Source organism: Elephantulus edwardii, unplaced genomic scaffold (genome assembly GCF_000299155.1).
Source record: "Elephantulus edwardii isolate Elephantulus edwardi_28Jun2011 unplaced genomic scaffold, EleEdw1.0 scaffold00102, whole genome shotgun sequence".
NCBI lineage: Eukaryota > Metazoa > Chordata > Mammalia > Macroscelidea > Macroscelididae > Elephantulus > Elephantulus edwardii.
The window spans coordinates 8,098,436-8,126,218 of record NW_006399852.1 but is presented as its reverse complement, the minus strand read 5'-3'; the positions used below and the strand labels follow the sequence as shown (position 1 = coordinate 8,126,218).

Here is a 27,783-nt window from a genome sequence, read left to right as displayed (position 1 = left end):
TATCTCCTCTTCCTTGGCTCTGGTTGTTGGTGCATATATTTGAATGATAGTGGTATTCACTGGACTTCCTTGTATGCGTATAGATATTATCCTGTCCTGGGTATAGCTTATGTATTTTTTTTCTTGGACAAAATGATAAAATTGACCTTCCACAGAGCCCTGAAGTGGAAATCTGCTAAGCTATTGATTTAGAAAGTGATAAAATGATTTACCCATTGTGAGAGTCACACTTTACACTGTGATGTGAAAGGTGAGTGTTGTCATAATTGAGTGACTACAGCTCACTCATCATGAGACCGTTTTTTGTGGGTGAGCTGTCTGACCTCAGGCTGTGTTGTTGAAGGTCTCTGGGCTGAGCTTCCTTAAGTCATTCCTGAGGCAGAGCTGATTGGTGGTCCAGTGGTTGACTTCTTGCCTTTCATGTGGAAGACCTGAGTTCTCATCCCAGCTCATCCATCTCCTGAGAGCTACCACTCATCTGTCAGAGAAGGCTTGCTTATTGGTCAACTTGCTTTAAGATTTACACTGGATTATCCACATGGGCACACTGTGATTTCCAAGGATCTTTAGAAGCAGAAGGTGGCTGAGGAGGATCTGGGTCAGAGAGAGATCTGAAGATGATGCCTAATGGCTTCGAAGATGACGGAAAGGATGCAGGCAGCTGGAGAAGATAAAAAGGAAGAGAGGCTATATTCTTTCCTAAGGCCTCTAGAAAGAAGAATTACCCCACCTTCACCTTCATTTTAGCCTATTAACCTTAAGACCTCTAAAAGGGTGGGAATCAATGTTAGTTTGAGGACTTGCATTTGTGGTAATTTGTTACAGCAGCAGTAGAAAACCAGTTATTGTTCTTGCTGTGTACCATCAAGTCAGTACCAACCCATAGCTGACCCTCTACTGGGTTTTCAAAGGCAGTAAATCACTCAGGAGGAGATTGCCCATCCTTCTGCAGACTAACTGGCCACCACCTACCTTTGCATTGGCCGTGTAACCCCAATAGGATTCAGTGACAGCAGCCATGGACTCAAGCGTGTCAGAGCTGAAGAGGATGGCACAGGAGAGGGCAAGGTTCGGATATGTCATTCACAGGGTCACTACGAGTCGTACTTGACTAGACTGCACCCAACAACAACAAGAAGCCATCAGAGCTGCTTGGCTCCCTTGAAAACCAGTACCGTGTATATACAAAATTCTTTGCAAATTAATTATAATTTCTTTTAATTTGCTGAGTTAATCTACAGTCCTTTTCCCTGGATACTGTTTATAGGCATGGATAGTAAGGCTTTATCTCACATACTTTGAACATGAAGTCAGGAGAAAGGCTAGTCTGAGAAGAACATCGTGCTTGGGAAAGTTAGCTCCAGAGAGGAAGAACCTCAATCCAGCGGATTGATACCGTGACACATAAGGTGCAGGTTAGAGTTCAGTGTCATATGTTGTCCATGAGGTCACTGTTGGCACATAAAGTACAATCACTGCTGCAAAATACATAGATACAGTGATGACCAGTATGATTAATGGTGATCTCCATGACTGTAGCATCCTAATCTTTAGTGGAAAGTTAAATTATCTTAAATGTTTGTGATTTCCATGTTAAATGTCCTTTTTTGACTTTTAAATATTTAGATATACTCAATTACCTGCAGTGAATTCACTTATATTTTGAAAACTTGTTTCATCATCTTCCTTCATTACTTTCTTTGTTATTGAACTTCGCATTTTATTTCCTCATAAAAATAAGAGATCTTGCAGGTAGAGTTTTAGGAGTTTATTTTTAAATTAAAAACAATGTAAGGAAAACTTAATTTTCAAAGTAAATGGAAATTGACAAAGCAAGTAAATGATGAATGAAAAGATTTTTTGTTTTGATTTTTTAATATACTCTTCCCTTTGTATATTAAAAATCTAGCTGTAAAAGGAAATTATTTTAAACAAATAAAGCATAATTGTCAGGCAACTAGTTTTACCTGGAGCATATGTTTTTCAGACCAGATTCTTCCAGTTTTCCTCACTTGTCTGAAAAATAACATATTTGAATTTTGTATATAAAGTAGTAAAAATAAAAAAACACCATAAATTGAAGCTCAACATCAGGAAAACAAAGTTTCTTACCATTGGGCCGATTGGCAACATTATGACAGATGGTGAAGAGATTGAGATTGTTAACAGCTTTAGTTTGCTTGGCTCCACAATCAACACTCTTGGTACCATAGCCAGAAAATCAAGAGACATATTACACTGGGAAAGTCAGCTGTCAGGAACATCTCCAGAGCACTGAGGAGCAATGACGTCAGTCTGGAGACTAAGATGTGCCTCATCCAGGCTATGGTCTTTGCAATGGCTTGCTATGCATCAGAGAGATGGACAATGACGAGGGATGATAGAAAGAGAATTGATGCCTGTGAGCTGTGGTGCTGGACAAGAGTATTGAATATACCATGGACTACCAGGAGGACAGTTTGGTCCTAGAGAGAGTGAAACCAGGCTGCTCCTTGAATGCAAGGATTCTGAGGCTTTGTCTGACATGCTTTGGACATGTTGCAAAGAGGGACCAGTCCTTGAAGAAGGACAGCATGCTTGGAAGGGTGGAGGGATGGAGAAAGAGAGGGAAGCCATCGATGAGATGGATTGATATAGTGACTGGGGTACTGAGGATAAGTGTGTCAGAGACAGTAAAGTTGGTGTAGGGTAGAGTTTCAGGGCTATTGTACATAGGGTCGCTATGAGTCACAAGTGACTCAACGGCACATAACAGCAATAATAAAATGAAAGTAAAATTTAAAAAGAAGGAATTATGATAAACATTTTTGTTACTTTTATTATTTTACTATTTTAATGCTTTCATAAAGTGACTGAGTGTGGTACAGACTTTTGAGGGGTATGTTTGTGAAGTTTTTTTAACATACTGTAATATTTGTGAATGGAATGCCTTGCAATAAGCTTGTTAATATAATGTGTACAGAGATTAAAAAAATCTGAATGATTAAATAAAAGGGGGGGAAATGGATATATTTTTAAAGTAGAAATACTGAGTATCTTCAATATTTAAATGTACAGTTTAATTGGTCTCTAATGCTTAAATATAGCAAAAAAATTGAAAGGAGAATGGGAAGGTCTATTTCATTGGCTTTTAAAGTAAAGTCTAAGATTACAGAATAGTTAAAGCATTTCTTGATGGCTCTCTCGATTACAGAATAGTTAAAGCATTTCTTGATGGCTCTCTCATTTGGTCTTTCTACCCTACTAGGTAATTCTCACTATTTTGAAGTGTGGCAGAGAGAAATCTATGACTTGTTTCTTGATTTTGATGGAACATGGGTCTTAAGTGCAAGAGTACTTACAGTGTAAATCTCTCCTTTGGTAAAAATTGAGACTCATATCTTTAAATTTAATTTGCTCCCTCCGTGTAGAGTTTCTGAAACTAATTTATTTTTCTCTTTTCCAATATAATCCAATGAAAGCTCATTGTATTCTGGCTTTAAGGAAATTTGAAATATTTCTGCTGCCTTCAAAATATAGAAAAGAAAACCCCCACTAGTATAAAAGCCAGATCTCCTTTATGAATTCTAGCTCATGTGTTAAGTGTTTTGCACAAGCTATTCCTTACATCTAAATTAATCTCTAGGGAATTTCGTAGAGAAAAGGAATGATGGGGAATAGCTTTGGGTTGAATGTTTGTAATCTGTCATAGTAACCATGTAAAACTCATTTCTTCTTTTGGGTTCTAAAAAGTATTAAGAAGATTAATAAGCACAAATAATTGTAGTGAATGATGATGATGAAAATTTTAATATCATGTTTTTAATACACTCATTTGCCAAGCAGACACTGTGCTAAAGATCCTTATTTAATCTTGTAATAACACAGTAAAGTTGTTGTGTGTCATCTAGTCAGAACCGACCCATAGCCGACCCTCCAGTGGGTTTATAGAGGCAGTTCAATCACACAGGAGGAGCTTGCCTGTCCTTCTCCCATGAAGCAGCTGGTAGATTCGCGCCCCCTGCTTTAGGGGTTACAGCACAGCTCCTAACCATTAGGCTACTTTGGCTGTAACCCCTGGTGAAATGTGTATAACAAAATGAAACACCGCTGGTCTTTGTGCAAGCTTCGTTATCCTTAGTACATTTGAATCCATTGTTGGCTATATGTCAGTCCATCTCATCAAAGATTTTTCTTATTTTAGTAGATCGCTATTTTACAAATTATGATCGCCTTTCCTAGCTGTCTTTTTTTACTCTCTGGTTGACTTTTCAAGAAGCCTTACACTTGTTACACATGATTGCTTTGTTACTGCATGAGAAAGATGAGCGGTCCCCTCCCATGTGATTCACAGATAGCCACGGGGGGGAGGATCATCTGCGACTCTGTGCCAACTTGACGGCACATAGCAGTAAACCTTGTCATAGGGCTTCCCTGTCACATAATACTTCTCCAGCTCCATTTCTCCTTTTAGCATACAGAATACAAATAATGATTTCTTATGGTGTTGGAACAGCAGTATTCAAGTACTCACTTTCTTGCTAGCGCTCTCCCTCTCCTTCTCCCAATACCTTTATCATACTACAGTGTTAGCTTAAAAGAGGACTTTTCTAGCCATTACATTAGCCCCGTCTAGTCTCCAGCTACCTTAACTGCAGGCACATGGTTTTGAAAACCAACAGCTGTGAGACTAGGCTAAGTGAGCGAGTGCTTGCCACACTGAGCAGCAAGATGTGAGGGAGACTGGAGTGAGACCCCAGTGATGGTGGTGGAGAGACTGTGGCAAGTTGTAACCAGAAAGACCCTCCATTAAGGCCACAGTTAAAGGATTTGCTTTTCTTGCCAGATGAAGGGAGGAAAAGCTGCTTGCTGAATTCAAACAGTAGCCTGGTCTAATTGAGAAACTGTCCCTTGAGATGTTGGGCTAAAACCTGGCATTGCATTGGATGATAGTCTTTGCTTCCACCACACTCAAACTTAGTTCCCTAATAAACCTCACTCTTAGTACCACAGCTGTGAGTTAAGTCTGTGAGTCAATAACAAATATCGGACCCAAATGATTGATAGAATGAGGCACAAGAGCGTGGGGGGTGGGGTGTATCATGTCTGACCAAGCAGCTATCGGTTTGCTTCCATGGATATTAACTGATGAGTCAGTTTCCCTTTATGAAGATGGTACAGCTCTGACTGAGCCATCCCCACGTCCCATCTATTCCTTTTACACATAGACATTTCAAGTATTTCTGATTGGTGATGCCATATATATTACATTGTCTAAAATTGACATTAATCAATGTTATGATGCATTAACCAGAATAAGCTTATCTGTTATAATATCACCCTGCTTTCATCCCTTGTAACACCCCCGTATGAATAGGATTAAATCAAACTGTACCTCGTCCTGTGGGTCTCTCTTTACACTTTCTGTTTCTGTTTGTGTTTACATTTGCATACCCCTTCTTGGGAATCCTGCAGCCCTCTTTCGACCCCCTCTGTGTCTCCCAAGGCCATTCATCTCCAGTTGCTGGTGAGGTTTGGTGCCATGGAGTCAGATTCATATATACAACAGAATGAAATCCAGGAATTGAATAGCTACTACCGTTCTTTATTGCAACCACACAATTTATTCGTGCATGCTACAGTCGCTTGTCTCAGCAAAATATGTACAGTCCAAGGAAGAAAATGAATATGTAATCCTTTACAGGAATTGTGTACCCCATTTAGGAGATGTAGGTGACATTGCATCCCATATATAAGAGCTGGAGGAATTCTGGTGTTGCAGTAAGTAAACACTGGGTTACTAACAAAAAGATTGTTATTTTGAATCTACCATCCATTCTGTGGTAGAGATTTGTGGCAGTCTGTGTTCATAAATATTTGCAGCCTAGAAAACTATACAGGACAGCTTTTCTCTGTCCTTCGGTGTCACTCTAAGTCCAAATTGAATTGACAGGAGTGGGTTTTGTATTTTTTAAATGAGGGCCAAGTTGAGCAGCAACAGTGGGATACATGTAACCAGCTGCCCTGACAGGAAAGTCAAAGTCAATGCCAATAGCGGTATAAAACCGAACAACAAAACCGCTTCCATCAAGTTGGTTCTAAGTCACATCACCCCTCTATTTGGTTGCCAGGACTGTAAAACTTTTCTGGCAGAGATTGTCTTTCTTTCTCCCTCAGAATAGCTGGTGGATTCAGACTGACACCCTCTGGGGTAGCAGCCTGATACATTACACACTGTGCCACCAGGGATCCTTAACAGAGGAATACAGAAAAGCCTCATTGCTGTCGAATCAGAACCAGCTCTCAAAGCTGACCCTCTAGCTGGTTTTGAAGGGCTATAAATTGGAGGAGATTTACCCAAACCTACTACCTTCCAAAAAAGTGTCCTTTTGGGGATTACCCATCTCTGTCCCTCAGAGCAACTGATGGATTCAAATCACCCACCACTGAGTTGGCAGCGAACTCCGTAACCACTGGACCACCAGAAACTCCCTAACAGAGGGTGTTGCTGCAACAGAAAGAAGAAAAAAACACCACCAAAATATGTTCTCTTTAAAGGTGGTTATATAAATTTAGACCAAAAATGTCCTTAGTAAAAGGTGTAACAACCACCAGTACAAGCCAAGCAGAGCTCCCTCAGAACAGCTTCTTCCCACCTTCTTCACCTCCCTGTTTCTCCTCAGCCAGTATGAGCAATGGCAGTCTTTGGTTCCAGATGTTTCTGTGGAGAAATCGTGGGTCAGACTTTAAGTCTCTTTGCAGAAGGGAGGTTTATGGTATTTAATATTAAAGAAATAAATGAAACGGAAGCATTCAAACACACACTAGACAGTCTATTTTTCAAAAAACAATCTGTGACGCTATTGAAAATAAATATTTAAAACTCACAGGCCAACTGTGATGAGGCTATAAGAAGAAAATTGCTGTGACTGAATAAAAGCACCTGGAGACCACTAAACGTCTCCCAGCCTTGAAAGCGACTTCAGATAAATGAGCAGACCGTGGCTAACCAGAAAGCCACACTACAGACAGCCTGTCCTGCAGCAGCCAGAAACCGGGAGATGCTAACAGCACCTTCTGGTGTAACCACCAGTGCGCTGGTTAGTTGAGATTTGTGTGTGACGTCGGCAAGTTCTTCAATGAAGAAAACAGCACCTTTCTTACCTCTCAGCTGGAGCCAGGGTTATTACTGCCACGAAGTGGAATATTTACCTAGAATCTTCTAGAATATTCAGTCCCATAGTGTGTATAATAGGACTGCCAGGTTTACTGTACAATTAGAGCCAAGGGTGCATGTAATGCAAATCTGCTGGATCGCATGAGAAAAGACCACTGTGGGGCCATTACGGAGGGAAAATGGCATGGGTGTTTTCATTTGTAAAGACTGCATTTTAAAACAGTCATTATGATTAGGAAAAGTAATGACACAATTATGATAAAATTAATTATGAAATAAATAGAAGATATATTTCTGTACTGATTTTAAAGTGAAACTATGAAAGGTTCCAGAGAAAAGAAATTGGAAGTAAATCATGCTTTTAAAAAATATATATGAAAGTTGTGAACATTTAAAAAAATACCAATAAACCATCCTGAATTCTATAAATTCAGCTTACATAGCAAACAAAACATGCAATGATGAATTCAGCTCTGGTGCAGATGTAATCCTGGTGTTAATGTAATCCAGTCAAAGAATTATGGGTGTAGTGACAGTTGACCTGCAGAATGTGGATGGATAGTGTGTTCCTGCGAGAGTCAGTGTAGGCAGAGGTGAGGGGTAAGGGAGAAACCTCTATGAATTTTGGGTCCAAGTAGAAGTATCATCAAAATTTCTCTCCAGCAGAATTCAATGCATGTATCCTCGTTGACGTCACCTGAATTTGTTAAAACTATGCACATTCATTATCGCCTATGCCAGATGAATATTGGCAGAAAGCAGAGTACCAGAGGAAGAGTAGCTATCTGTGTTTCATTCACTATGCAAAGACATTTGACTCTGTTGATCACAACAGACTGTGGCTAAGCTTGAAGAAATTGGGAATCCCAGGACACTTGAATGTGCTTATGCAAAACCTGTACTTGGGCCAGATAGCAGTCCTCAGAGCAGGGAAACACTGCATAGTTCAAAATCAGGAAGGCAGTGTGTCAGGAATGCATCCTATCTCCATACCTTTTCAATCTCTATGCAGAACAGATCATTTGGGAAGCTGGGCTTTATGAGGAAGAATGTGGCATCAGGATTCGGGGTAGACTCATCAACAACGTACATTATACAGGTGATATAACCTTGCTTGCTGAAACTGGGGAGGACCTGAAGAGTTTGCTGCTGAAAGTCAAGGACTGTAATCTTCAATATTTATTGAAGTTCAACATCAAGAAGACAAAGATTCTCACCACGTGGCCAATTGCCAGCACCATGATAGATGGAGAAGAGATTGAGGTTGTTAATAATTACAGCTTGCTTGGCACCAGCAGTCAGGAAATCAAAAGATGAATTGCAGTGGGAAAATCTGCTGTCAGGAACCTCACCAGAGGACTGAGAAGCAACCTTCTCCTTTGTGGCTTACAGCTTTGGAAAGCCACTGGAGGGTCGGCCATGACTCAATTCTTCCAACACTGCATTTGAGGGTTTTCGTTTGTGAGAAAAGTTCTCTATTAACGTCAAATGAGAAGTCCTGATGCATAGGATGTAATGGATGGGTCTGCTCACCAAATGGTCAGTAGCTGGTGGGTACTACCTGCCCTGTGGGAGAAAGTGGGCAGGAAATCTCCTCCTGTACCAGTTTATAGCCTTGGAAACATGATGGCAGTTTTGAGAAAGTTGGAGCTAATTTGACAATGGTGCATTTGGAATCTGGGGATTTTTTAAATCAAATGAAGGGCCTTGGTGATGCAGTAGTTAAGCTCTTGTCTGCTAACTAAAAGGTTGGCGGTTCAAACCGGCCAGCAGCTCCAGTGCAGGAAATCCTTGGGAGAATTCCTGAATTTGCATGTCATTCTGGCGCAGGGTCCATGTGAGTCTTATCTGCATCGTTCCAATTTTAGTGTTACATGCTGCGAAAGTGAGCACTGGAGAAAATACCTGGAAATCTGCTTCCATAAAAACGGAAGTCTAGGAAACCCTACAGGCCATTTATGCCCAGTCATATAAGGTTGAGTCGGAACTAGCAGCACACTGTATGAGACAGAAAGGCCTGGTGCTTTGATTCCAGAGACAGTAAACAGTGCTGCTCTGTGACCCAAAGACTCACCTTACATGATGATTTGACTTGATGGCGTTGGGTTTTTATTATTCAGCAGCGTAAGCCATCATACTTGCGTTTTTTTTTTTTACTATTTTTTTTAATAATTTTAATGAGCATTTACAGAGATTTTGGATTTCCATTCATTTATTGCTGCACTTCTCTCCCCGTCCAGCCCTGCCCCCATACTTGTATTTTAAACAAAAAGTTGCTACACTTTTCCACCCTCTCAATGTTGACTTTCAGCGAATTTTCCCCTTTGCTTATATATATATTTTTGTTGTTGTTGTGTGCTACCAAGTCGCTTGCAACTCATAGCGACCCTATGTACAACAGCCCTAAACTCTGCTCTGTCCTGTGCCAATCGCACTGTCTCAGACACACTCATCCCGATTACCCCAGTTAATGAATCAATCCACCTCATAGAGGGCCTTCCCCTCCTGCACTGTCCCTCCACCCTCCCAAGCATGATGTCCCTCTCCAAGAACCTGTCCCTCCTTACAAGATGTCCAAAGTATGTTAGACGGAGCCTCAGAATCCTTGCCTCCAAGGAGCAGCCCAGTTTAACCCTCTCTGGGTTGAATCTGTTTTCCTAGCAGTCCATGGTACCCTCAATACTCTTCTCTAACACCACAGCTCAAAGGCATCAATTCTCCTTCTGTCCTCCCTAGTCATTGTCCAACTCTCTGAGGCATAACAAGTGATAGCAAAGTCCTTGGTCTGTGTCAGACGCACCTTAGTCTCCAGAGTGACACCATTGCTCTTCAGTACGACTTTCCCATTGCAGTACATCTTTTATTTTCCTGGCGTGTGTGTGTGTTTTTAAAAAAAAAAACAACAAAACACCCCAAAACCATATATTTGAATTCTTTGCCTTTTAAAGTCTAGAGAACAGTGGAAAGTGTTTGTAAGAGGTTTTAGAGCTTTCGTATAACGTGATAGATGTGCACACTTAACTGTCCACACAGTTTCCTCTTAAGGTCCCGAAGCTCCATCCTGTTTCTGTTGTCCCCTTAATGTGGACCCCCACATAGACAGAAGTCAGAATCTGATGGGAATACTGTGTTTATTGTACAGCCCAGTCTCGGACAAAACGGAAATGAGAATGATTAGTTCCACAATGAGGAGCCAGCTTTTGTATTTTGAACTCGCTCTGGAAGATGCCATCGCACTTCATTGCCCAAAATTGGTTTTCACTGTGTTCTTTAGTCGTCTGAATGCAAAACTGATTAGCTGGAAGCTCTTGGTTGAGCTGTGTATATATAACTTTATTAGCATATGTAAGTAGGTGTTAGCAGAATTCATATGTATTGCTTGTATCGGCTTCCTTTCGTGGAGGTTTCTCTTTTTCACAGCACTTCTCACCTTTTAATATATAGTTTCTGGAGTATATCGTCCCTTATTCTTTCCATCCTCCACTAGGGCACAAGCAATGATGCATTTGCAAAGCTTCAAGTAGCCCTGGCAGATGTTAGGAACTCAGTAACTATCTGTTGACTTGAAGGACTTTGAAGAAAATGAATAGGACAAAATAGGGAATTTGAAAAACAAACTCATTTAAGTAGGATCATCAAAGTAGACATCAAGAAGTTACACTTAAAAAGAAACCCTAGGAATAAACATTACAGGAGCCATAACAGCATGTGCAAAGGCCCTGAGGTCTTAGGGAAAGACTGTATTTAGGGGAATGATTTTGAAAGTTAGGAGAAAGAGGCATATGGTAAACACTTAGTGGATGAGAAGGGAATGACATGAAGTGAGGGTCTTTTACACCCAAAAGACAGTTTAATTTTGCTCCAAGTACCTGGAAGTCAAGAAACAGTTTTAAAAAGGGGCAATTTTTTAAATGTCACTTTAAGTGGTGTGTAGAGAAGGGGAAGAGTACCTCAGTTAAGGAGCAAGGAGGAGGGGCTGGCAGATGAGGAGGTATTTGGTGGAGGAAAGGTGAGGAAGTGAGACTATTGTGGTTTCTAGTTTGTCAGGCAAGTGTGATGTAAAATCAAATGATAAGCAGGCAGGGAGGGAACTTGGGTTTGAGAAAGAAAAGATAAGAAGAAATTGTCTTAGAGGGTGGGAAAACGTATTAGGGATTGTAGTACTGTTGCCAACAGTCGGACATTTGTGGTTTGAAATAAAGTATGTGAAGTAAAATCTTTCTGCTGAGTGATTTTTCCCCCCCCCTTCCTCTAACTATAATCATTTACAGCTGCTCAGGTCTGGAGACAGCATGTAGTTGTATTGATCCAGGTTTGGGTTTTGCCAAATGAATACAACATGAAGGTAGACAAATAGAGGAGATGAGGCTCTGTGTGCTGATGAAGGTAATAATTCTAAGTCTGCAGCATCGGCTTAAATTTACGCAGGTTAATCAAGAAATATTTTAAGCCTTTGATTATGCAAATCTGATTCCATATTGAGTTCAGGCTTAAAATCAGACTGTCTGGTTTCACATCCCTTTTCTTCTGCTTACTAAATAAATGGCATCAAAGCCAACTTCTTCCTTCTGTAAAGTGGAGAATATATTAATACTTAACTCATAAAGTTAATAAACCTTAATTATTGTTTATTAATTTGCCAAGAGTTTCAAAGAGTGCTTGGTAGAAATAGAGCACTCAAGTAGTGGGTGGTGGCTGTCATTAATGTTGTGCGTCCCCACTTCGTGCGCTATCTTTGACATACTTTAACAAAGCAAAGAAAAAGGATTTCTTTCTGTGAATAGCTTACCCAAGAGAAATTGCAAAGGCCTTCCTCCTACCTTCCCTTCCCCCTTACATGTTTTTGTAAACCCAGTTGGAATGGAATAAAAGTATTGAAACTCACAAAATCCTGCGTTACGCATGAAATGAAATTGGGTAAGTCACCAGTAAGTGCATTCAACTAAGAACCAGCTTTGAGACAACTAGCATGCTTTCTGATAATTTTTTTTAAGATTTTCTCAGAAAAACAATGAGATGGCTATAATGCAGACAAATGAGTGAAAACACTTAGAGCAGTGATGTTGTCCAGACATAAGTGTGTCATCCAACTATCAAATTTATATATTCTTTGCAGTGTGGGTTTGTTTTCTTTCTTTGGGTTTTTTTTTTTACTTCACTGTTTTTAATTGTCCTATCAGTATTCTGAAGTATTTTTGCCTGTTAAGTTTTGCAAACTCTTTAGAGAGCAAGGACTGTCTATGTCAGACCTTTCACCAACTTCACAAAATGGAACTCTCCCCATCAACAACATTGATAACATTAACTCACTGCCCATGAAGTTAGACGTGTCCCCCACGCTCTCACACCTCTCAGTCTTACAGTTTTATCAGGTCCAGAATTCCATCCAGTAGCTCACAGAACCATATAGGGGCCGTCAAAAGGTTCTTATCCGTGTTCGTAGCAGAATACCTTCAGCACAGCTCCTGAAATGTGCTCACAGGCACCTCAGCTTTGAGCCTCACGGCTTTAGGCCAGTGTTAAAAGGTTCTCAGTCCTGAGAATTATGGCCTCTCGCTCCAAGCTGCCCCAACGAATTTGGACAAAGCCTCTTAACTCTAATTGCGATGCAGCAGTCTCAAAGTTCCATCTCACATCAGGCCTTTGGTTCTCTGTCTCGTATCGGGTATCTTTCTCCGTTGTGGCTGCAATGGCTGTTGGTCCTGCAGGCCCTCTGTCTTGCTCTATTTCTGAGGGTGAAGTTTGTCCTCATTGCCAGGGCAGAGAGGTCTCATTCTCTTGCTTCTGGATTGCTCAGTGTAATGGCAAGACTAGCCAATCCCCTTGTAGATTGGTGAGACTAGCCAACCTCCTTGCGGATTGGTAGATAGTCCCCATGTTAAAAAGCTACTATGCCCCATTCATAAATTCCTGCCCATCAGCATGGCAAAGTCAAACTATGGCTAGGAAACTCATATTGAAAGTTAAACTCCACACATAGTGTTTTATTTCTGTTGTGCCTTCTGCAGCTTATCAAAGTACATTATTTAAATAATAATGTTTTGATTGTTAAGTGCTGCCACGTTTGTTTGAACTCAGTAGACTTAAATGCAATAGAGGAAAGCTCCGTGGTCCTGTGCCATCCTCGCTGCCCCTGCTGGGTTTGAACCTGCTCAGTGTTAAAGTCACTCTCTAAGTCCGGCTCATTGATGACCTTTCTCTTTTTTGCTGACCAAAGTATGACATCCTTCTCCAGGGACTGGCCCCTCTTACTAAAATATCCTAAATGAGTGAGGTAAAGTATCCCTGTTCTCACTGCTAAAGAACATTTCCATTGTATTTCTTCCAAGATGTTGTTGTTATGTGCCATTGAGTTGCTTGAGACTCATAGCAATCCTATGTACAATAGCCCTAAATTCTGCTCTGTCCTGTGCCAATCACACTGTCTCCGAACACCCATCCCGATTACCCCAGTCACTGAATCAATCAATCCATCTCATAGAGGGCCTTCCCCTCCTGTGCTGTCCTTCCACCCTACCAAGCATGACGTCCCTCTCCAGGGACTGGACCCACCTTCGACATGCCCAAAGTATGTCAGACGAAGCCCCAGAATCCTTGCCTCCAAGGAGCAGCCTGGTTTCACCCTCTCCAGGATGAATCTGTTTGTTTTCTTAGCAGTCCATGGTATCTTCAATACTCTTCTCCAGCCCCACAGCTCCAAGGCATCAATTCTCCTTCTATCCTCCCTAGTCATTGTCCAACTCTCTGATGCGTAACACGTGATTGCCAAGACCATGGCCTGTATCAGACGCACCTTAGTCTCCAGAGTGACACCATTGCTCTTCAGTACTTTGGAGAGGTCCCTAACAGCAGACTTTCCCATCACAATGTTGTTGTTGTTGTTATGTGCCGTCGAGTCTCCTGTGACTCATAGCAACCCTATGTACAACAGCCCTAAACTCTACTCTGTCCTGTGCCAATCACACTGTCTCCGATACACCCATCCCAATAACCCCAGTCACTGAATTCCCATCGCAGTAGGTTTGTTTATTCCTCTGGCAGTCCATATATATATTCGTTGTCCTTTACCAGTACTGTAATTCAAATACATCAATTCTTGTTCACTCTTCCTTGTTCATACATCTGAGATAATTTCGAATAGCCTGACTTAGTCAGTTACACTTAATCCTCAAAGCGATACTGTTGCTTTTGAACACTTTGAAAAGGGCTTTTGAAGCAGTTTTGCCTAGTGCAGTACTGCTGTTTATCAGATGTATACCCTGACCAGGATTTTCTGTGTGTGGTTTTTGTTTGTTTTGCGATTAATGTAACTTACCATGCCCTTCCTAATATTCATCTGAGAGCTCCATTGAAACTCGCCTACTATGGTTGACCCTGCTGGGATTATAAATATTGAAGCTGTGCAACATATAAGCTGTCACAATATGGCAAGCTGGCAAGGAGGGGCAGATTAATAATAGAGAGAGACAGTTAATCACACAGGAGTCTGTTGCTCTTTCCCCACCTCCCCCGGGGGCACTTGGTGGATTTGAACTGTGTACCTTTGCATTGGCAGCACAATTTCTTATTACTAAGCCACTGAGCTCTTGTTGTTAGTTGTCTTTAAATGAGCTCAAATGCATGACAGCTTTAAGTAGAAGGTAGGGCATTTCCTGCACTATTTTCTTAACCCTTGATATTTTTGAGAGGCATATAGTACATTATGTGTTAGTCAGTTAGCTGAGAGGTCGGTGCTCCAGATCTACCAGCACTCTGTGGGGGAAAATGGGTAGTCTCCTTCTGCAAAAATGTTCAGCCACAGACACCCAGTAGAGGGTTGCTGTGAGCTGGCATTGACTCTGTGGGAGTAGGGTTTGACTTTTATATTTATGTATACTTAATCTTACTAGCTTAATGTTTCATGAAAGTGCACAGAATGTAAAGATCATATGAAGTCTCAACTTGGACTCTAATGAGTAAAACCAAACCCACTGCTGTTCAGTTAATTGCATCTTTCAGCACCCCTCTGGTGTCCTGCTGGTAAGAATCTGTGCTGCAATCCCAGAGGCATGGGGCTCCATCCACCAGCTGATCCATGGGATGCACATTCTCCTCTCATGCGATGTGTTGACTGTGTCTAGATCTGAACCCTGTCCTATCCTGTGCCATCCTAACAGTCTCTGATACACCGAATTCCACTGCTGCAGTCACTATGTCAATCCACTTGGTTGATGGTCTTCCTCTCCTACACCGTCCCTCCACCTTCTCAAGTATGATGTTGTTATTGTTATGTGCCATCAAGTCATCTGCAACTCCCAGTGCACAAAAGATCTGAAGCCTGCCCTATTCTGAGCCAGTCTCACTGACTCCAACACACCTACCCCCATTACCCCAGTTACTGTATCACGGCATTTCATCTGGGATCTTCCTCCCTGCACTGTCCCTCCACCCTTCCAAGTATGATGTCATGAAATTTATGTCCTCTGAAAACACTCTGGGGAGTTAGTAATGGGCCAGTTCTGACTCAACAAAACAAAAACAACATAGGACAAAGCAGAACTGTGTCATAGGATTTCCTGGGCTGCAAATCTTAATGACAGCAGACCACCCGTGTATGTCCCTGGGGGCAGCTAGTGCATTTAACCGCTGACCCCTAGATTAGCAGGTGAGAACTTTACTCACTGTGCCACCAAGGCTTCTCTTAAGAGTAAAGGATGGCTAATAATAATAGCAGGAGAATAGATATAAACCAGGAGTGTGCCTGGTGTTGAAGGATCATTTTCAAGTACAGATATAACTCTGACTCACTTAATTGATAAGAAAACAGGAAGATGTTACACCAGGACTACATCCTTTGCTATAAGTCTGACCAGACTACAAAGGATAACAAAGTAAACTGGCGGTTTTAAGGAGCAAAGCCAGCAGACTCGTCAATTTCCAGGGTAGTAACCAATTGCATTCCAGGGGAAATTTTATTTCTGTAGACACAAATCATTTGCATTACTCAGTTTTTCTAATTTAGAGTTTTAAAATAGCTCACTGCAAGTTTTATAGGCAGCTCACACATTTTTTTGCCCACCACCAAGGCTTTCACAGTTTTCCCAGCCCAGGTAAACCTGAGAGGACTCGGCGCTCTTGATTCATGGCACATGCTCTCACTGTCATTTGCTTCACGTGCCGTTGGACTGGCTGTTAATTACGGCCTTGTTAGATTTTTACTTTTGCATTTGATTCTTGGATTGATTCCTGTTGTCTCATTTAAAAGGGGATTTTTGTTTACAAAATGCCAATTTCATTTTACAGTTTATCAAGCTGGATATAAAGCCATGTTTCCCTTTCATAGTTGTGATGGTGCTGATACTAAGCTGTTGTCATTGGGGTGGGGGGGTCAGAAATACAACCTCTATTCTGTTTAGGTTGTTGCTTTGAGGAGCTGGGATCATTTTGTCCTTAAGAGCCAAGTTATCTGCAGCTGTTCAAATACTTTAAGCTTTTTTGTCGATTGTAGATTTTACTTTACAACCCTAACTCTACGCTTAACCGCTTAAAAGGAAGAAAATCAGACCATAGCTAGCTAGCTACATCTCCCATCTCTTCTTTTTCTTTTTTTTATGAAGTGGCTGTTTGGTAAGCTACAGTCATACTTTTGTAACCAGAGGGTGTGTTATTTTCTCATCTGCAGGTCTGCCTAACGAATGAATCTGGGGGTGTTGCGTCCACAAAGGGAGATGCCCTTTCCCTCCCTCCATCTGTTTGCCAAATGTGTTTGTTCCCTGGGCTCCTAGTAGTGGTTACCCTAAAAAGAGCCATTTGCTGGGGCGTGTTCATATGCTGAATCCCAAGTCTCTTAACTGGCTTGTTTCATTGACCCCTCATGGCTCAGTTGGGGTTGTTTGTGATGAGAGCCCACACCTGTGATTCTAGAGAAAGGGGCCTTAATTGGTTGTTTACCAGCCCCAGAGCTGGCTCTGGTTGACTGACAGCTGGAGGGTGGTTCCTGAACTTTGGTTTGGTCATTAAGTAGGGATGTCTGTCCCTGGACAACATTGTTGCCATGGGGACTCAAATTATTACTCTGAAGAGGGGATGCAATCAGTGGAATCTTATAAGATTAGCTTTATTTCAGATGTACATGCAGCAAATTTTTAACATTTATTGATAATATGGGATTATTATTAATTATCATTAATATGATAATATTATTTTACTAGCAAAGGCAGGAAGTGACTTTTTTCTTTTTTTCTTATATTAAAAATGTTTTTAAAAGCCCTTCCCATGGCACCTGCCGGCATCAGCAGACCTGCAGCATATGGGACCTTCAGGAACGTGGCCTTTCAGAAGCAGTGGGAAGGCCTGTTCTTCTGAGGTCCCTTCTGGATGTATTTGAACGACTAATCTTTTTGTTTGTAGCTGAGTACTGTACTTCCTGTCTGCTTGCTCAGTCACTCCTTACCTTTGAGCCACAACCATTTCATAGCTGGCTCTCCAGAGCCAGGTTTTCAGAAGAGTACTGAATGTACCATGGACTGCTAGGAAAACAAACAGATTCATCTTGGAGAGGATTAAACCAAGCTACTCCTTGGAGGCAAGGATTCTGGGGCTTCGTCTGACATACTTTGGACATGTTGCCAGGAGGGACGGGTCCTTGGAGAGGGACATCATGCTTGGGAGGGTGGAGGGACAGCGCAGGAGGGGAAGACCCTCTATGAGATGGATTGATTCGGTGACTGGGGTAATTGGGATGGGTGTGTCAGAAGCAGTGCGGTTGGCGCAGGATAGAGTAGGGTTTAGGGCTGTTGTGCATAGGGTCGCTATGAGTTGCAAATGACTCGATGGCACATAACAACAACAACAACATAAACTGCATGAGAGGAGATGGCTTATCTTTCTTCCTTAGAGCACCGGGTGGATTTGAACCAGCTGCCTTTAGGTTGGCAGTGTAAAGCTGTCCCTACTAGGCCACCAACAATACCTAGAAATTCCTAGGCTCTTGTTGAGACACAGGTGCTGTGAGCACATTCTTACTCAAGACAGCCCAAGTGTTATAAGAGTGGAACTGCTGCATACGGTTTTCTTCATAGATGACAGTTGCCAGGTTTTTCTTCTAAGGTGCTGCTGGGTGGTTTTGAACTGCTAGCTCGTGGATTGTTGTTGTTTTGTATACTGTGGAGTTAGAACCAACTCATAGCTAACTCTCCAACAGGCTTTCAGAGGCTGTAAATAGCATGGGTGGGAATTGCCAGTTTTTGTCCTATGAAACAGCTGGTGGATTTGAACCTCTAGAGCTCAACAAACTACCCAGGGTCCTGTTCATGTATTAACATATGTATAGCTATAGCTATACCTATACCTATACATATACATATGTTGTTGTTTGTTGTTATGTGCTGTCGAGTCGCTTGCGACTCATAGCGACCCTATGTACAACAGCCCTAAACTCCGCTCTGTCCTGTGCCAGTCGCACTGTCTCTGACACTCCCATCCAATTATCCCAGTCACTGAATCAATCCACCTCATAGAGGGCCTTCCCCTCCTGCGCTGTCCCTCCACCCTCCCAAGCATGATGTCCTTCTCCAAGGACCTGTCTCTCCTCACAACATGTCCAAAGTATGTTAGACGGAGCCTCAGAATCCTTGCCTCCAAGGAGCCACCCGGTTTAACCCTTTCCAGGACAAATCTGTTTGTTTTCCTAGCCGTCCATGGTATTCTCAATACTCTTCTCCAGCACCACAGCTCAAAAGCATCATTTCACCTTCTATCCTCCTTGGTCATTGTCCAACTCTCTGATGTGTGACAAGTGATTGCGAAGACCATGGCCTGTATCAGACGCACCTTAGTCTCCAGAGAGACACCATTGCTCTTCAGCACTTTGGAGAGGTCCCTAACAGCAGACTTTCCCATGATATGGATATAGATAGATATAGATATATAGCTATAGCTGTAGCTATAGATGATATAGATATAGATAGATATTTAGATACTATATATGTATATATATACACACAAGCATATGTATGTATGTATACACACACGTATACACACATGTATATGTGTGTATGTATATGTATGTATACATAGCAACAACATGTATGTATGTATGTATTTTTTTTCTTTCATTCATTTTTGCATTTTCCTCCCTACACCCGCTTAGTTCGCTTTTTTTTTCCTTTTGAAATCTCTTCATTTGTCTTCATCATGGTTTCTTCCAGTACTCTGGTATCATTTTTTAAAAAAAATTTATTTGTTGTTGCACATTTTCTCCCCCCATCCCTTCCCCTCCCCTAGCCCCCTTGCCATGCGCATCCCCAATGCCCTCCTTGTTCCAGATGGGGTGTGTGTGTGTATATATATATATATACATATGTTTTTTTTCAAACAATTCTTCCCCTCATATGTTCCAATGCAGTGTTTATTATCTATCCACTACTTCCCTCTTCCTTCTTCAAGCCCCCTCACATGCCGCCCTGACAGTGATGTGTATATGAATAACCTGGATATTGGTTAAGATAAGAGTTCTGACTTTACACACTGGAGAAGAGTCTAAGATCTTGCACTCCCAATAAGCCCTGGACTATAAATAGCAAGCATTTCAGGTGAAATAACATACGTCTTTTCTCTGTGATCTTGGAAGCAAAGTGCAGAATGGCTGGACGAGATGAGACTGTCTAGTGCAAATGCTTGTCGCTGGGAATATAGCGGGAAGCCAGGAAGGGGAGCCAGCTCTTGGAGTCAGAACCTCTCTGTCATTTGGTTTGACATTTGGAAATTTCCAGAGCATTTTAATACCTCATTTCTTTTTTTTTTTTTTTTAAAATATCATTTGTGTGTGTGTGTGTACGATCAAATCAGATCTGACTGGTAGAGGAGGAGATTGCTCCTCCCTCTCCAGCAGAGCATCTGGTGGATTTGAACCACGTACCTCTGGGATTGCAGTACAGCTTCTTGCCACTAGACCACCAGAGCTCCCTTAATACCTCATTTCCTATATGAAACTGAAATATGTTCCCAAGCAAATTATGTTATGTAGGGGTTGTTACTTTTATATATATAAAAGTGACTGTGCTCAATTCCTAGTGACATGCTCCATCTTTTGATATATTACATAGGTTTGGGGGTTTTTTAAAGAAAGGTAATTCCTCTTGATTTGATTTTTATGAATATCTTAATATCCTCCTCTCTTGGGTACTGTGCCAATTCACTTAGCTTACTAAACAGTTTCGTAAGAACTTAGTGACACCCAGGAAGTCTTCTGAGTACTATTAAATGTTATTGCTCTGTTCTGACCTACATAAGAGACGGTAAACTATTTGTAAACATAAGACCATTCACCCACCAGAACTGAGTGTTCATCTCACACCCACACAACGCAGAACTTAATTTAAGCCTTACACTTTTCTGTCTTACACCCTTGTCTCATTCCTTACACATTGGAATAGGGAGAAAATTCACAAAGGGTATAATTTGCTTTTTTACATGAAGAAATGGATCATGGGGGAAAAACACTTCAGGACTTTTAAACAATAATGCTGATTAACAAAGGGAAACTGAGGAGATGGTAAGAGAGAGGCATCCTTAGATGGGAAGTGATACAGACACACATGGAGGAGAAGGGGGCAAATGGATGCAATGAGATGGAGATAAGGCCCTGGCTGGAGAGGAGGGAGCTCAGTCAGTTGTGAGACAGAGATGACATCTAGAGTTAAACTCTTCCCGTCTCTGTTCTTCAGGAAACCAATGAGAAATGCCAAAATTTAGCCATTCTTCCTAGGACTTCTACTCTCAGAGGATTTGTTCTCAATGAGAGTTTACATCTGCCTCACAGAAGCCAGGATGCTCCTTGGAAGCAAGGATTTTGAAACTCTGTCTGACAGACTTTGGGCACGTTGCCAGCAGAGACTCGTCCTTGGAGAAGGACATCATGCTTGAAGGGTTGAGGGGCAGCACAGAAGAGGAGGACCTCGGATGAGATGGGCTGACCCAGTGACTGCAGCACATGTGTGAGGGGTGATAAGGATGGGGCAAGTTAGGACAGGGTTCAAATATGCTGTTAATAATATTGCTGTTTCATTGAAACTAATAAAATTTAGTAATAATTTAAAAAATAATAATAATATTGCTGTGAGTATTACTGGACTATTGTTAATGTTCATGTGTGTCCTGTTAAGTCACCTGTGAATAGCTCTCTAACCTTGCCCTATCTTGAGCCAGTCTCACCCTCTCCAACTCACAGGCCCCCCAAACCCTAGTTAATTTTTCCTGACTAGTTGGTACCTAATAATAACAACAAACCCTAACCTGACAACATCAAGCCTAGGTCCCTGACACCTGGGCAGTAGCCTAAAGCCATTGTCAGACAGTGAATTCCCCCTCAGAACCACCTTGTCATACAGACTAGAAGGGCCTGGACTGGATTTCTGAGGCTGTAGTCTTCAGGGAGCTGTACTGGCTGTGTCTACAGGGAGTCGGGCTGCTAACCCAACAGTGGCACCTCCCTGTTCAAATTCACCGGCTTGTGTGAGGGAGAAAAGTGGACAGTCTCCTCCCATGTATTGATTTACAGCTTCTGAAAGCCTGCTGGATGGAGGGTCAGCAGCGAGTTGGTTCCAGGTCAACAGCAGTGAATTAATTGAGTTGGTGACTCTTCAGGGACGCCGACCTCCTAATCTTGGTCCTACAGAGCAGCTGGTCAACCTGCTCACCTTTTGCCAAGCAGCTAAGCCCTTCACCGTGATATTATGAAGCCCTGACAGTCCCCTTTTATATCTGAGTTTTAGTATTTACTTGATGTTCATTTTAAAAGTGTTTAAATCAAATTACTCCATCAACTGGTCAAATAAAATGTTTCTGTATTCTAGTTATTAAGCTGTAATTATCAAGTTTCTGAATGGTGCATGATGGGTATATAACATGTATTTTTAAATAATAAGAAAGTTCTATGTCGGTGTTTTTGTAGTTGCTTATTTTTGAAATCTCCCCTTTTCTCCTCTAGTCATCAAACACAAACAACCTGTTGGGATCACCCCAAAATGACCGAACTCTTTCAGTCCCTTGGTGAGTTTGTTTTTGTTTGCTTGTTTAAAATGGAAATTAATTCGCCTCACCAACTGAGAACTATATGTTTTTAACTATACACAAGTTGCTAGCTTTGTTATGTTACATGCTATCTGATCAGGGCTTTGACATTTAAAAACCGGTTAAATATTTAAGAAAATGCATAGTTTAAAAATAGTATGAGACAAAGGGAGTTGATTTGGACAGAGGAGTGTAATTGCAGGTCTTACTCCCCTCACATTGAGTCATCTTAAATTTCCATTTAGCCTCAGAAACAAGGAAGATCAGTGAAAACATAAACGCCTTCTCAGCGACTACCTCAAGTTCACTTTTTATTTAGTTTGCTTTGTCATTAAAATCTTTCTTCTCTTCAATATGAAAATGCAGGAAAATATTTTAGCTGGAAATTGTGATCTTATATTAATTTCTAATCAATCATGCATGCGAACTGATTTTAATACTGGTTCTTCAAGAGTTTCCTCTTCCGGGGGTTCAGGACTGCTGGAAAGTTGGAGCCCACACTTCAAGATCTCAGACCCTCGCTCCAAAGAGAATGGCCTTGCTTTTTTTCTCTTTACTTAAATATTGGATGGGTGTTGTAAACTGGATTATGTCATACCCCCAAATGTGTGTATGTAATGCTTCTTATGTGACAGATGGAGAGGAGATGGAGGTTGTTAACAATCTGGCTTGCTTTTCTCCACAATCAACACTCTTGTCACCAACAGACAGGAAACCTAAAGACAAATTGCAGTAGGAAATCTGCCGTCAGATATTACTCCAGAGTGCAAAAATGTCAGTCTGAAGAATACGGTGCACCTGATCAAGGCCATGGTCTTTGCAATTAATTACTTGCTGTGCATCAGAGAGTTGGACAATGAGTTAGGAATACAGAAGAAGAATTGATGCCTTTAAGTTGTGGGTTTTGAGCAGAATATTGAATATATCAGGGACTGTGAAGAGAACAAAGAGATGGAATTATTGGAGATGGTGAAGCCAAGTTGCTCCTTAGAGGCAAGAATTTTGATGCTTCATCTCACACACTTTGAGCATGTTACCAAGAGGAAGCAGTCATTAGAGAAGGACATCATGCTCAGAATTAGAAGGGCAGAGAGACAGTACAGGAGAGGAAGACCCTGAATGAGAAGGATCAACAGGGTAACTGGGGTAATGGGGCTAGGTGTTGCAGTGACAGTGAGATTAACTCAGGATAGAGCAGGGTTCAGAGCTATTGTGCAGAGGGTTGCTATGAGTTACAGGCAACTCAACAGCAGGTAACAACAATAGTACTTCTTAGGCATTGAAAGTTGGACAATGAATGAGGAAGGCCGAAGAAGGATTGACGCCTTTGAATCGTGGTGTTGGAGAGTATTGCATGGACTGTCCTAAGAACAAATAAATCTGACTTGACGAAGTACCACCAGAATGTTGCTTAGAGACAGGGGTGAGGAGATTGTGTCTCACATACTTTGGACATGTCTTGTGGGAAGGGAGAAACATCATAGCAGGAAATGTAGAATCTGAGAGACAGAAAGAGAGGAAAACTTTCAGCAGTGGATTGACACAGTGACTGTAGAGCGGGCTCGAGCATACCAGTGGTGGTACAGGATAGAACAAGGTTCAGGTCTGTTATTCCTGCAGTGGTCAGGAGCTGTAGTTGATGCCACGGTGCCTAACACAACAATTGGTATAACGGAAAAGCCATGATCTGATAAACCAAATAGTTGTAAGAGGGTTAAGGGTGGCATGTGACACCTTGTTACAGCCTCTGGAAGCCTGCTGGAGAGTCAGCTGTGAGTCATTTTTGACTGGACAGCAATGAGTGAGTGAATAGCCTTCTAAATTGTTAGAGAATGCATTTGTTTCTTAAAGTATGTTAAAACAGCACTACATGACTAAGACAGAAGGTGATACAAAGAGTAGGGTGCTGCTCTAACTCATAAAACTCGAGCTCAGTACCTTGTTAATGCATTGTGAATCCTCCAGCAGGTTTTCAGAGGCTCTCAATCACTTGGGAAAAGATTGCCCGTCTTTCTCCATCAGAGCCACTGGTGGATTTGAACCACCAGAGAAGGACTATCTCTGAGTTAGCAGCACAGCTGCCTCTGAACTCAGCCACCAGGGCTCCCTGCTGTCCTAAAATGTGGAAGTGGTTTATGGCGTTGAGTAATGAGTAGAGTTTGGAAGAGTTTTAACATGCCTAATAGTAAAAGCCTCATCAACAGCCAGTGATATATGCAGATGGCACAGGCTGGCTTGCCGAAAGTGGAGAAGACTTGAAGTACTTGAAGATCAAAGACTTCGGTCTGGATGAGACTTGAACATAAAGCCAAAAAAATACAACTGGACCAATGTGCAGCATCATGATAAATGGAGAAAAAATTGAGATTGAAATTATCAGTGATTCCTTTTATTTGTATTTACCATCAGCACCCATAGAATCAGCAACGACTCAAGAAATTAAGTGGTATACTAAGCAGTCCTGCTGTGAAGGACCTGTTTAAAGTACTAAAGAGCAAAGTTGTCACTTTAAAGACTAAGGTGAGCCTGACCCAAGTGATGGTTTTTCAGTTGCTTCCTATATGTGTGAATGTGTGACAGTGACTAGGAAGACCAAAGAAGCATTGGTCCTTTTAGGTTTCTGCATTGACAAAGTATATTAAGTACACACTGACTTCTAAAACAGCAAACAAATCCATCTTGGAAGAAGAAATTCAATCAGCAGTGGACTGACACAGTGACTGTAGAGCAGACTCGAGCATACCGGTGGTGGTACAGGATAGAATAAGGTTCAGGTCTGTTATTCCTACGGTGGTCAGGAGCTGTAGTTGAGAGCCTCTGAAAACCTGCTGGAGGATTCACAATGCATTAACAAGAACAATGAGGCTTTGCTTACATATGTTTGACATTTTGTCAGTAGAGGCCAGTCCTTGAAAAAAAATCACAAAACAACCTTCATGTGTGAAAAAGTGGAGAGTCAGCGAAAGAGATGAAAAACTTGCATGAGATTGATTGACACACTGACTGCACGAAGGGCTTGGCAGATCAGCAGTTGTAAGGAAAGCTGAGGGTCACCAGCTCTGTTCTTTGTTTTTGGTGTCACTCAGAGCTACAGCCAACTCCATGGCGCTTAACAGCAATAGGAACAGCACAGAGTATCTTGAAGAAATTGGTAAGGAATTAAAAATGTCCAAAGAAATTCTGCTAAAAGCTTAGAAGGCAAGGAGGACAGTTTTCAAACTGGAGATAGCAGTGAGCGAGAGACAGTGGTAGGGAAACAGAAGCAACAGACCCCGGAGACCTGTGAGAAGATGGAGATTCAGGACAAGAAGGCCTGAGAGTTGGTCCAGGAGGCAAGAATGCTGAGTGCCTTCGGACAAGCTTCCTGCCTAAACGGGATGGAATTCAGCCTTTGTCTGTGGAGCAAGGCTTGCCAGTCCATGGAACTAAAGACACGAGTACTATAAACTAAGACTTACTAATCGTGTGTGATTCTTCAGGGCCGTTATCTTTAAAGCAGTAAAAGCCTTGTAACATTTGCTTGTACAGGACGGAGGCTAGGGTGGCCTCTTCAGTAGACCAAGGAGAATGGGAAGCAGAGCTCCTGCAATTTAAGAGTCAGACCACAGCCTCTGGGACCACAAATTTCTAGGTTTCAAAGAGACCTCATCTTTGCCAACTTGGTTCCAGACTGTAGGGCTGCCATTGAGATGAGAAAGCTAAGGGAGTGGCTCTGCTGACTGCCTCAGGGCGTAGAAGAAAGGAACAGAGGGTGTGGGATCTGTTCTCCCTGTACTGAGACAGGATCTACCCAAAGCTAATAGAGCGGAGCTGTGTTCCCAAGGGCCCTGGAAGGTAGTGCTGAACTGAGAGGTGACAGAGACGGAGAAGGAGAGGAAGGCTTCGAGTTAGGGAGAGGCCCACCTGCTTAGCTTAGTGTGTTATATGAGAGAGCAGCGTTTGATGATTTCACATTTTCTCCTAGCTCTCGTTTCTGATCTTTTGTTATTCTGTTATTAGGGGGCAGAGAAAGAAATTGCAGTATCTGTTCTTTCCAAAGATGTGATTATAGTTTATTGGGTCATTTTATTTAACTGTATAAAGGGCAGGATGAACAAATAGATCAAGGTAAAGGGAACAAAGATAACGACTTAACTTCATATGTTGTGAAACTAGTAGCATGAGTGAGAATACTCATTGTCCCCGTGAACATAATCTTTTATGAGGAGGAAGGATTCTCTGCCCCATTTGATGTATTCACTTAGCAGCCAAAAAAAAAGCTCATGTTTATGCTTCCTCCCCATCCCCATCATATTTCTTTTTCTATTTGGAAAATATTTCCTGGAAATATATGTAGTAGTGCTTTGAAATATGCTGTAGCATAGTGCTAATGATCATTTAATCATTTTCTCAAGTAAATGCGCTGGAGTTTAGGAGAAGTTTTAATGCGGGCATACATAATATTTTTCTATCATCTGAAGTATGCAGATACGTTCTGGGCACTCAATGTGAGATAAATAACAGGCTTGCTTTTGATCTGCTCCCGTTTCCATTTCAGCTGACCTGAATAATGTACGTTTCTCTGCATATCGCACGGCCATCAAGATCCGAAGACTGCAGAAAGCCCTGTGCTGTAAGTTACCCTGCGGACATTCATTGTTCTGTTCTTAGGATTGCTTCAAAACAAAACAGAGAAAAGGACTAAGGCAGATGAAGAGGGTGATGTATTTGTAGAGTTAATCTGATTTTTGCTGTATCTCACTGAAGGAGTTGGCCATGTTTCTGCGGATGATTGGCCATGTTTCTGCGGATGATTTAATTTTTGCTTCATCACCATAGAATAGTAAAACATATCAACATACGTAAGTATTCAAGGCACAGGAGTAATATTAAAAGCCTTTCCAAAAATCATGCTGACACCCAACTAGAGGGACTAAATCTACAAACCTTGATAGTTGGTCATTGTCTTTTTAGTGTTTTGTGTCCATTTGGAATTGTAGGCATGAAAAAGGTTTGCTTTGATATAATCATGAAGGAACACTTAAAAAAATCATATTATCGATTTAACAGGGACTGACACCTAGGGTATTTAGGTAAAGGGCTTTCTATTTCACTAAACATCTCTATTGTTGTTGGCATTGTGTACCTTCCAGTCAGAACCCATAGCTGACCCTCCGGCGGGTTTTCAGAGGTGGTTAATCACACCGGAGGAGACAGCCCATCCTTCTCCTGTGGAACAGCTGGTGGAATGGAGACATATGCCTTTGGGATGGTAGCACAGCTTCGTGGCCTCCTCTAGAGACAATTAATGTTAATATGAACTTTTCTAAGAGAAAACATGTTCAGAATGTTTTTCTGTCTTATACTGTGATGGTCATTTTCTCATATGGTGGGCTTTCTCCCTAAACCCACTCTCCTGCAGTCCGTCCCAACTCGTAGCAACCCTCCATCAAGTTTTTGAGACTAAAACTCTTTACAAAAAGACCCTAAACATTTTTCTGCCACAGAGTCCATGCTGGACTTGAACTTCTGGTTTTTAGTTTTGCAGCCTAATGTTCAATGCATTGGGGGCTCTTCCCCCCACCTAAAGTAAACTA

At 41.7% G+C, this 27,783-nt stretch overlaps 1 protein-coding gene across 1 annotated transcript in view; it reads left to right on the top strand.

Annotated features, from left to right (window-relative positions):
- UTRN (utrophin) overlaps nt 1-27,783 on the top strand; it is a 704,039-nt gene that overhangs the window by 585,166 nt on the left and 91,090 nt on the right. Inside the window, exons 58-59 of the mRNA XM_006891679.1 lie at nt 22,125-22,186; nt 26,745-26,819. Coding sequence (XP_006891741.1) covers nt 22,125-22,186; nt 26,745-26,819 — 137 coding nt within the window. The remainder of the gene's footprint in view (nt 1-22,124; nt 22,187-26,744; nt 26,820-27,783) is intronic.